The following is an 11,187-nucleotide window of genomic DNA, read 5'->3' as shown; positions in this document are numbered from 1 at the left end:
ATGCATTTCAACGTAGCCACCTTAACAGTGTAATTTTCAAAATGGAAATTAGGTAAAAGTGATTAAAGAATAAAATACTGTTCTAAAAAAAATCAACTATATACGCGTTGTACATAGCCGAATTGAAGTACAACTCTTTCTTTCCCTATAAATTCAGAGCCTAAACCCTTTGTGATCCATCATCAAATAATCTTTTGATTTTTCTCTAATAAAATCTTTTTAAAAAAATCTAAAAAAAGATTTCAATCATGTTGGTTTCCGTGAGTTCTTTTGGCAAGCTGTTGAAACTTATTTCACTTGTATTTTTGTTATACAATATGTCATGCCAAGCACAATTATCCCCAACATTTTACGCCACAACGTGCCCAAATGCACTAACTACCATCCAAAACTCCATCCGACAAGCCGTGTCCAGAGAACGTCGCATGGCGGCCTCCATCATTCGTCTCCTCTTCCACGATTGCTTCGTCCAGGGATGCGACGCGTCGCTCCTACTCGATGAGACGGCCAGTCAAAGTGAGAGAACTGCTTTCCCTAACGTTGGTTCTGTGCGAGGCTTTGAAGTCATTGAAGCTGCTAAGAGTGCTGTCGAGGCTATATGTCCTGGAGTCGTTTCTTGTGCTGACGTACTCGCGGTAGCCGCCCGCGATTCATCAGTTCTCGTAAGTACTATTCTATATATATAATTTGTACGTTTAATTGGGTCAGATATAATATAGTATAATGAATGCATCGATTGACAATCAAAATTATTAACGTTTATTATATATAAATATGAATTAACTTAATTAAAGGTTGGAGGTCCAACATGGCAAGTGAAACTTGGGAGAAGGGATTCAACAACTGCTAATCGTGCACAAGCAAACTCGGATCTTCCTGGCCCTGCTTCAAATCTTGACGTTCTTATATCAAGATTTGCAAATAAAGGACTTAATGAAAGAGAGATGGTAGCCTTATCAGGTAATAATATATATATATTCAATCTCGCCATGCAAAAATATATAAATATATGTAGTCTTCTAACCATACGAGTTTTGCTGCTAAAAAATTAATGGTCACTAGATATGGAAAAATAATTGTATAATCATTATTCTTCGGTACAAGGTCAAGATTATCTAACCACCCCTCGCCCTTTTGCATATATAGTTCCTTGTCGGCCAATGATGGTCACGCCTAATACGACGACATTAAATATTAAATATATATGTGTTACATTCATTAATCATCATATGTAGTGAGTAACAAATCTATATATTTGTATGTGCAGGAGCACATACAATAGGCCTAGCTCGATGCATCACGTTCCGAGCTCGTATCTACAGCAACGACGGAACCGAGCGCATAGATCCCGGCTTCGCCAGCACACGTAGACGGGGATGCCCTCAAAGTGGCGGCGACAACAACACGGCGCCGCTGGATCTGGTGACGCCAGGTACCTTTGATAATAACTACTACAAGAATTTGGTACAACAAAAAGGACTTCTTCACTCGGATCAAGTTCTTTTCAACAATGGATGCAGACAGTATTGTTTCCGAATACAGCAGTAATCCTCAAACATTCGAGGATGATTTTGCGAGTGCCATGGTCAAAATGAGTGATATTTCCCCGCTACTCGGAACAAATGGAATCATCCGAAAGGTTTGTAGCTCCATCAACTAATTAAGTTCATCTAGCTCTCCGCATACACATATACGTACGTATAGGATTTTCATACTTCCCCTGTGTTTGTATCCGGCCACTTTCAAATGGTTTGTAAAATGAATAAGAGCTTGTTCCATGGTTTGTAATAAAAACAACTTCGTCTTCCTAATTTTTATCATTATTAATGCTATTTCTTGAATGAAACTATATATGTATGGTTTTATATATACTGATTCATTAATTATATTTAATGGAATTAATATAGGAATAGTTGAAGATGTCAATTCAATGTTTTGACCTAGAACAATGATTTGCCGTTATTTTAATAATTTTATTATTTTTTATTTTAAATAAATAGTTATAATAATAAACTCAGGAATTGACATTGACGTGATTTCTGGCTATTATTCATTGACAAATTTAATTTGGGTGTTTTGCAATATTAATAATTAAGTTTCCCTCCTCTAAATATATTTCACATTTATCCCTTAAAAATAAATATTCGTAAAATATGGGGAAAATAAATACGAATAATCCAATTTAATTTTATTCCATGATTGTTCCATTTTTATATTTGAATAACATGCATATATTGAGGGCTACAGGCGCAATTCAACTCACACGTGTATACATATTTAATAGTGTTCTTGGCATACAATGCATAAATAAATAAATAAATAAATAAATAAATAAATAAATAAATAAAAAATGTAAAAAAAATCTAATTAGTTAGAATAAAAAATTGTATATAGATTATTTTTATATACTTTAAGTTTTTTATAACAGCAATGTGATGATAAGTTTATGATATTAAATTTTTTAAAAAAAAAACAATAAATGTTAAATCAAATTTGGGTAATTTGACATTGAAAAAATGAGGGACCATGACGCTCTAAATTATAATATTTTGACAATTTTTTGGTAATATTATTGAAATTTTATTTGCATTAATTAATTACTTTAAAACAATTATATAGTGATCAAAATACTTATATCTGATTAGTCAACTATGTTGATTACATAATCCATGATATATAATTTGTAAACCAAAAAATAATAATGTATATGATGTGATGCAATGGAACACTTAAATGTGTGACCTTTAAATATTGAAATTACTAGCCATGCCCTTTAATTCTAATATAATCGCTCTCACAATATATAAATAATTCAGCTGATTAATTTAAAACTTTTGAATATATTAATTAAAAGAAATTGGACAATGATGATTGATGGTTGGAAACTTTTGTCGTGGGAATCCTAAGTTGTTTATTACTATTATTATTTTTTAATTTACATTGAAAGAGAGATTTCGAAAGTAATCGTATCGAAATTTTCGATATTGGTATCGATATATAAATTTTTTGTTTTTGGTATATCGAATATATCGAAATTTTTTTTAAAAATTTTTCACGGTATATCGATTTTTTTTTATTTTCGACACGATATCCGATATAAGAATTTTTCATACCGAAAATTCGGTATAACGATAATTCGATATACCGAATTTTGGATATGATACCGATATAAATTTTTCATACCGGTATGGTACGGTACGATATACGGTATCGTAGTTCGGTACGGTATACCGTACCATACCCACCCCTACTAGATCCAATAAACAAATGTTCGAATCACACCTCAGTGTATGTAGTTATAACTTCACCACAACAAGAAATAATATGTTCGACTTAAAATTATTGAGTATTTGCCATAAAATAAAATAAAATTCTTAGTAGAAAATCAAATATCAATATTTCATTATAATTAATTGTGTAAGGAAATTTTTAATCATGTTTATCAGAGAAGGTTCTTTTTAAAGATACCATTTTAAAATGGACTTGCTACAATTTCCTCTAGAACTTTATTGATGAAAACCCAACTCGTGGTTAAGTTATAGTAGAATGCCATATTTTAGACTCATATTACTCAATATACAAAGGTCAAAAATATAAAATGAATATTTTATTTTAAACCATATTCTATTTATTTCACAACCACCTTTTTTTTTTTGCCTTCTTCTTTTTAACTTTATTATCTACCGTAGCATCTTTTGCCATGCCCAATTAAAGAATGCAAACAAACAGAAAAATTCACATTTTCCAAGGCACTTTCTTTTTTAATGTTACAAGGCAACCACGCCAAATTCAAAGTAAAAGCAAAAGCGCAGTGATACCAAAAATAAATTTGGTAGGATTCCAATCAATGTTTATTACCTTCAATTCAAATTTCAGGTTAGATATTACTCCCATCGTTTCATATATAATGTATTTTTTGGATTTTCACACAGATTAATAAAAATGTATAGAGAAAGCAAATTTTATATTAAATTTCCTATTTTATTCCTATTTAATATATTAAAAAATGATTGCACAATTTTCAAAATGTAGTTAATAGGGGTATATTAGTAAAGAAGTGTAAAAAAATATTACTAAATATGGTATATGACTATATATTTGGGACAAATAAAAAAAAACATAAACAATATAATTGAGACGGAGGGAATATTAAATTAAAGAAAGATAAAGATAGATTAAAGCAGTGTTTGTATTATTTTTAGAAACATTTTGAGCGTTGTGTGACACAACAGTTCAAAAATGGTTTTATAAACAACCTCAAACACCACCTAAGATAATTTATACCGATACCTAGACTATTTCTATCTTGGTTTAGCTTCATTTATAGACAACAAATTTCAAATGCTAGCGAAATAAATTGATGCTTAAAAATTTAATGTAGTTTTTTGTGTGTATATTTGCAAAAACATAGTATAATTATGTATAAGAGAGTGAAATAAAGTAATAGTAACTTAATTGAGTGTAATAATTGAATGTTAATATCCAAAGAATTTAATATCAATAACTCGTCCGAATTATTTAATAAAATAAAAAATAGGAAAATAATCAACTACATATTTCACTGAATAAATAAAAGAGAATATATCCATTAATTAAAAAATAATGTTTTTTTGGCCTCTCATCAATACCACTCCATTGAATTTACAGCAAAGGTTACAACAAAGAACCGCTGGCTCTCACCATCCTAAATCAGAATTAACCCAAACTACAAGTACTAAAAACGAAACATAAAAAAATACCGAAACCAGACCAACAAATTAGCACCTATCCCCCCAAACCTTTTCAACTTATTTCACTCAAGCCCCTACTGACGCTGCGACAGTCGGTTTCACCTTCGGCGGCCTGCCACGGCCCCGTGGCTCTCCTCCAGTAGTAGAGGGAGCAGGAGCAGGGATAACTGCAGTCACCTGCTCCGCCGCCGCCTTTGGCGGCCTGCCACGGGGCCGCTGCTCTACTACTGCAGTAGTAGAGGGAGCAGGGATAACGGAAGGCACCTGCCCAGCCGCAATCTTCGGCGGCCTCCCGCGTTTTTTCCCCGACACTGGAGTTGTTGCAGAAGCTGGCTTTTGTTTAGGGGGTGGCGGATGGTCGGAAGTATCACGGGATTTGGGGGGCCGTCCCCGGGGACGCGGCGGTGATAGGACTGTTCCTGGAGGAATCGGAGCCTTTGGCTTCGGGGGACGCCCGCGGCCGCGGCGAGGTGGCGAATTGGGGTCAGGTACGAGGTAGTTGTTCTTGAAAAAGACGAGCTGGCCGGAAGATTTCATCCTGTTGAGATGGTGCGTGAGGAGACTGGAGTAAGCTGGTGAGAGATTCCCGTAGGTTGATTCTATGTGTTTGGAGATGGAAGTCTTGTTGGAGCCGTTCTTCTCGTTCAATTCTTCAATTGCTGTTAAGATCATCTGCAAAACAATTCCACGTCTTTGAAGAAACACTTACCAATCGTAAAGCTAAAAGAAATTTGTGTCCGAAGTGATCTGAAAAAGTGGAAAGAAGCTGAAAAAAGTAACGTGTGAATTGCAGAAAACGCGATGTAAAATATCATTTCATTAGCTTTCAAGCTGGCCGATGAATATGAACGAAGCTTGACAAAAAAATATAAATTGAACTTCCGAATTAATTTCCATATTGTAAAAGGAAATGGGAAGAAAGCATGACATAAAAATTATGAAATCACAAATCCCAAAGATATTTTGAAGAAAAATGCAGGCTTTTATAAAAGTGATACCTCTTGATATTGAGGCAGCGCGGGTGGGAAAACTTGAGTCGGAGGCTGAGCTTGAGCCTGAGCCTGAGCCTGAGCCTGAGCTGCGAATTGGGGATTGAAACTTTGCTGTTCCTCAGCCGCCATACTCACAGACGAAACTCGAAAATCCCAGAAAAATTTGAGCTGTAGTTGAAGAAAAAACGGGAATTGGGCGAGAAACAGTACTCACCGGACGGAAGGGAACTGTAGGAAGGTGAAGAAATTGGGATAAAAACAAGGTCTGTAGGAAGGGATTTAAAAGGATGCCATAAATCGGAGCTAGATGGAGAACTGAATGACATCCAACGGCTAGGGCTTCGCCTCTGGGTTCTCATCTAAGGGTTCAATTTCTCCAGCGACGTTGTCACGTGGATCGTTGACGTGGCTGTGCTATTTCTTATCTTGTTTTCAATTTAATATGTCCAGTTACTTATTTGCCCTCCCGTTTCAAATTTTTTGATATTATTTATTTGAGTTTATTTCATCAAACCCTCCTTTAAGTATTAAAAATACATATTTTTTTTCATTGAAATTTTAATCGGCATCTTAGCCCTTAACATTTTGTAATTGTTTCACGTTTAACTTTTGCCACGGTGTGTTATTGAACACGCATTGTTACGGCGCAGCGCGCAATCAACCATTTTTTGAAAAAATTGTGTCTATGGTATAATATTAGGTCTATAGTCCGAAAATATCCTTATTTTATTGTAGTATTTTTTCATATTTACTCAAATACATTATGTGTATTTGTGAAAAAAATTATGTATTCTGATATGGATGGTGTGTTTGAGTATATATATGAAAATTATTACAATAAAAGAATGTCATTTTCATATCATAATCCTAGTATTATTTTTAAAAAAAATGGTTATTTTGGCGCAAAATCAAAAAAAGCGCGTGTTTAACAAAATCGTCGTGGCAAAGGTTAAACGTGCAACTATTACAATTGGTTAAGGGCTGGGATGCCTATTAAAATTTCATAGGGAAGAAGCGTGTATTTTTAATATTTTACAAGAAATTTTGGTGCAATAAACTTGTCTCTTCAATAACTTTCTTAATCTATGCAAAAATAAACACAAACTTAAGTAAATAAATGAGACGATGAACCAAGGTATATATAAAACAGTGTTTTCATAAAAAAAAATATCCAATCGGTCAGACTGTTTTAACCGGGCGGTCGAGCCGGAAAACCGTTTATATAATATAATAAATAATATAGTTTGAATTTTATAAAATCAAAAATATATATTAAAAAGACAAAAAATATATATTTTAAATAGAATAAATTATTTAAATAATGAATTATTTAATTTAAAAAACCAAAAATTATTAAAATAATTTTTTAATGAAGTAAAAATTTCAAATAATCATGTATATATACATAAAAAAATTTAAAATTTAAAGTTTCAAAAATAAAAAATTTTAATTTTCGAAGAAAATAAAAACATTCGAAAAAACTGGTTGAACAGGTTTTTGGATTGATTTTCCGGTTCTATGAGTAATTTCGGACCGGACCAACGATCGGTTTTCGGTCGAATCGGTTGAACCAGTCGGTCCGGTTCGGTTCTAAAAACATTGATATAAACATTGTTGAAGACATTTTTTTTGAAACCAAGACAAATAACATTAATGGAGTGTTTTGACTTTTGGAAAGCTTTTCCTTATTTAAAAGTGATTCTAGTAGAGATTATTTTGAAGTTGATGAAAAACTAAAGTAGAGAATGTTTGAAAATAGAAGTTGAAAACTAATACAAGCTATAGTTTATTGTTTGAAAAATAATTGCTTCCAAGCTTAATTTTTTAACTAAATAACAACCATACCCTTATTTGATTATTTAATTTTTGATACTCTCACTAAAAAAAATTGACATTATGAATTTTGTATCAAAAATACTTTATTTTTATAAGATGAATAATTGAAAAAATATATAAAATTAATAAAAATAAAAATATTAAAAATGAAAAAATTTGTATGAATATACAAGATATGTACAAAAATGTATGAAAATGCAATATATTTAAATAAATTCTTGTAATAATAATGTAACATTTTAAAAAATATTTTTTAAAAAAATTCTTGTAATAATAATGTAAAATTAAAAAAATATTTTTTTAAAAAATACTTTTAATAATAATGTAAAATTTTAAAAATATTTTAAAAAATAATATAAGCATATGCAATATGATAAGTTTATTAAGGGTATATATGTCAACTTGTAATTTTATAACTTAAACAAAAAACTAGAAGCTAAAAAAAGAATCAAATTTTAGCATCTTGCTTTTGGGTAAAAGTTGTAGAAGCTAAAACAAAATTTAACATTAACAAACACTCAAAAGTACTTCTATGCTGCAAGAAGCTAAGAAGCACTTTGTAGAAGCTCTACCAAATACTCCACTCCCTAAACCAAATCCTACAAAATTACAGAGGAAATCAAAGTAGGAGAGGGAGTAGCCCTTCCTAACATACCAGACATGCATGAAAACCGCTTCTCTAGCCAAAGCATAGGCAGCCTGGTTCGCTGTTCTATACACAAAAACAAATTGATAAGACGAGAAATCCCAAGCAAAGATTTTACAATCATCTATTATTAAGCCTAATCTAGAAAAATCAGACTCCAAACTATTCAACGCTTCATTGACCAGCCGTGCATCAGATTCAACAATGATATGAGAAGAGTCTAAGACAACCACATAACTAAGATAGAGAGTGGAAACTTTTCTCGATATATGAAAACAATATATATATATATACTAAGAGGGTGTTTGACTAAACTTATTAAATTGAGCTTATAAGCTCCTAGAGCTTAAAAACTGTTTTACGAGCTTATAAGTTGTTAGAAATTATTTTAAAAATAAGTTGTTAAAGTGTTTGTGTAAACTTATTTTAAACAACTTAAAAATGTTGATATGTTTGGTATTATAAGATCTTTTTATTGTAAAAATTACCAAAATGGTATAATTATATGAAAATAATTTTTCGAGTTATACGTATACGAAAATAGTTTAAGAATAAATATGTATTAAAAAATAAAATTATTTAAATATTTTACTTTAGAAAAATTTATATGATTTGTAATTTTTTTTAAATAATATTTAATATTTAATGGATGAAGGATTTGATGGAGATTTATGAAAATATTTAAGGATCTTTTAGAGAAATAAAATATTAAAATAAGTTTTTTTAAAAAAAGTATCTATCTCCTTACTTTTTAAAAATAACTTATAAGCTGTCAAAATTGTTTTTAAAATAATTTACCAAACACAATTTCGAAACTTAAAAACTCTAAAACATCTTATAAATTGTTTGAAAGAGCTTTTAAGTTTTTTCAAACTCCCACTAAACAATATGATCATCAGTCATTCATTGACAAGTTGGTTATTTTATTTATTCTTCCAATGATATCAGAAGTTCGTTAAATGTTGTAAACCGAACCACTGTTGTCTTCGTAATTTTTGGAATCCTTCAAGTGGTATAGGATGAAACTTATACAATACAATGATTTAGTTTAAAATAATTTAAATAAATACTTGATGTCTTGAATTTTTAACTTTTTGCTACTGTTTAATTATTATTTTACATTATCAGTCATATCAAAATGCCTCTCCAGTCTCCACATTTGTTCGAAGTCGGATTCTGATACTTATCATAACATGCAATTTTTTCACTCTAAAAAGATTAAGTTTGTCGGGTCATCTCGTTTGATATCGTAAAATAAATGGATCGATAAAATCCCAAGTCGTTGGAGTGTAGGCCGGCCCATCCCACACTTACCAAATTCATGATAAAATTTGAAAAACTCTTTGGATCGGTCCATTCCATCGCATAAAATAGGAGGATTGAGTTGGTAAAATCTTGATCCATGCATCAAAGTGAGGGTCGGCATGCTCCCACCATGCCAAATGATGGGTTGCGATAGATTATTTGTCAGCATTCCTAATTTGGATGGTTCGATATTTCTGGCTTTGTGTTAATACAACATTGGACTTACATAATCAAATGGCTTATGGCCTATAAGGGGATTGACAACACTTCATCTTCGTCTATGTAGCTGCACAGAATAACTTGGTGTCCGTCCTCGAACAACTTTATCAAATATAACATTGATGTATCGGTCTTTAGGGATCTTTCTCGTATGAGATTTGGGTGTATTGTTTGTGATTCTTCTGATGTTGTCTTCTCTGCTATACATGGTTGTCTTCTTTTTATCGACCATATATATATAGCAGAAGCTTTGGGTATATGAATGACTCTCAGTTGGATCAAGGAACTCAATCTTATCAATGTTATTGTGGAATTTGATTCGCGCTTGGCACATGATGCCTTACCGTATTTGGGTTTGGATGCTTCTAGTTTGAGCCTAATAGTGGAATACAGGGCGTAACTAGAGATTTTAAGGCAGTGTTTGGGAGAGCTTTTTAAAAGCACTTCTCAGCTTTTCTGTTAACAAAAATTTGAAATTTTGTGAAATTTTGTTAACGAAAAGCTGAGAAGTGCTTCCTAGAAGCTCTCCCAAACACTATCTAAATCTGGTGGGCAAAATTTATTTCGAATATACATACAAGCACAAAAATGTTACATATATTATATCATCACATAGTTTTCTCTTCAATATCTCTTCAAATATATCTTATTTTGTGGACTAATTAACAAAAAATTCGTGAACTATTTTATTAGAATATGATGAAATAATGAGAGATGTATAATATGTCAAATTTGATTATCTCAATCGATTTAAAGTACAAATAATTTTAAAATATATATAACCATAAAAACAAATATTGTAAAACATGAGTCAAATTTTATATCTTTTGAAATATTATATAACAAAAAGTTTATTTTAAAGAAAAACTAGCATATATTTATTCAACATAGAGCTGATTTATCTATTCGTACGTTATCCAAATATATATATATATATATATAGTTATTTGCACCAACCACCCCTATAAAATATTGAAAATGCACACTTCTCCCATGTGAAATTTTATTAGGCATATTAAACCCTGGCCTTTTAAAAAATTAGCACACTCGCCCCTTCAGCTAAGTGATTGTTGCGCACGCGCCCCTCATGCGACTGTGCAAAGATTTTGATATTTTTTTTGCACCAAATACCCCTGTGAAATATTTAAAATGCATATTTGACCTCTGTAAAAATAATTTTTAAATCTATTCAACCCATAATAATTTTTTTTAATAAAATCCAATTATAAATATTTAGAAAATATTTTTTGTTTTATTAATTTTTATTTTTTTTATTTTAAATGTATTATCATTAATTAATTATTTTCTAAAAAATATTATTGGTTTATCCTGTTATCATTATTTTATTAAATTCACTTCATAGTTCCAACTTTTCCATTAAGCATGCATTCATAAACAAGTATTTAAATAATTTCAAATATCAAAATATTGAACTAAACTTATAATTTCAAACATATTG

At 30.9% G+C, this 11,187-nt stretch overlaps 1 protein-coding gene and 1 pseudogene across 1 annotated transcript; one reads left to right on the top strand and one right to left on the bottom strand.

The window, feature by feature from the left end:
• The first annotated feature begins 205 nt into the window (after positions 1-205).
• On the top strand, positions 206-1,783 carry LOC140881084 (lignin-forming anionic peroxidase-like; annotated as a pseudogene).
• A 2,803-nt stretch (positions 1,784-4,586) lies between these two features.
• On the bottom strand, positions 4,587-6,003 carry LOC140883991 (uncharacterized). The gene is made up of 2 exons (XM_073290640.1): positions 5,729-6,003; positions 4,587-5,402 (listed from the first exon to the last, which is right to left on the bottom strand). The coding sequence occupies exons 1-2, from the start codon at positions 5,849-5,851 to the stop codon at positions 4,797-4,799; spliced, it is 729 nt and encodes a 242-aa protein (XP_073146741.1). The 5' UTR covers positions 5,852-6,003; the 3' UTR covers positions 4,587-4,796.
• Between the last annotated feature and the right edge of the window lie 5,184 nt (positions 6,004-11,187).

This window comes from Henckelia pumila, chromosome 2 (assembly GCF_033568475.1).
Source record: "Henckelia pumila isolate YLH828 chromosome 2, ASM3356847v2, whole genome shotgun sequence".
NCBI lineage: Eukaryota > Viridiplantae > Streptophyta > Magnoliopsida > Lamiales > Gesneriaceae > Henckelia > Henckelia pumila.
This window is presented reverse-complemented; position numbering and strand designations above follow the sequence as displayed.

Coding starts and splice junctions, on each gene's coding strand:
- LOC140883991 (XM_073290640.1), bottom strand. CDS start 5,851: ATGGCGGCTGAGGAACAGCAAAGTTTCAATCCCCAATTCGCAGCTCAG. Junction 5,403..5,728: donor CGCTGCCTCAATATCAAGAG/GTATCACTTTTA, acceptor ATTGTTTTGCAG/ATGATCTTAACAGCAATTGA.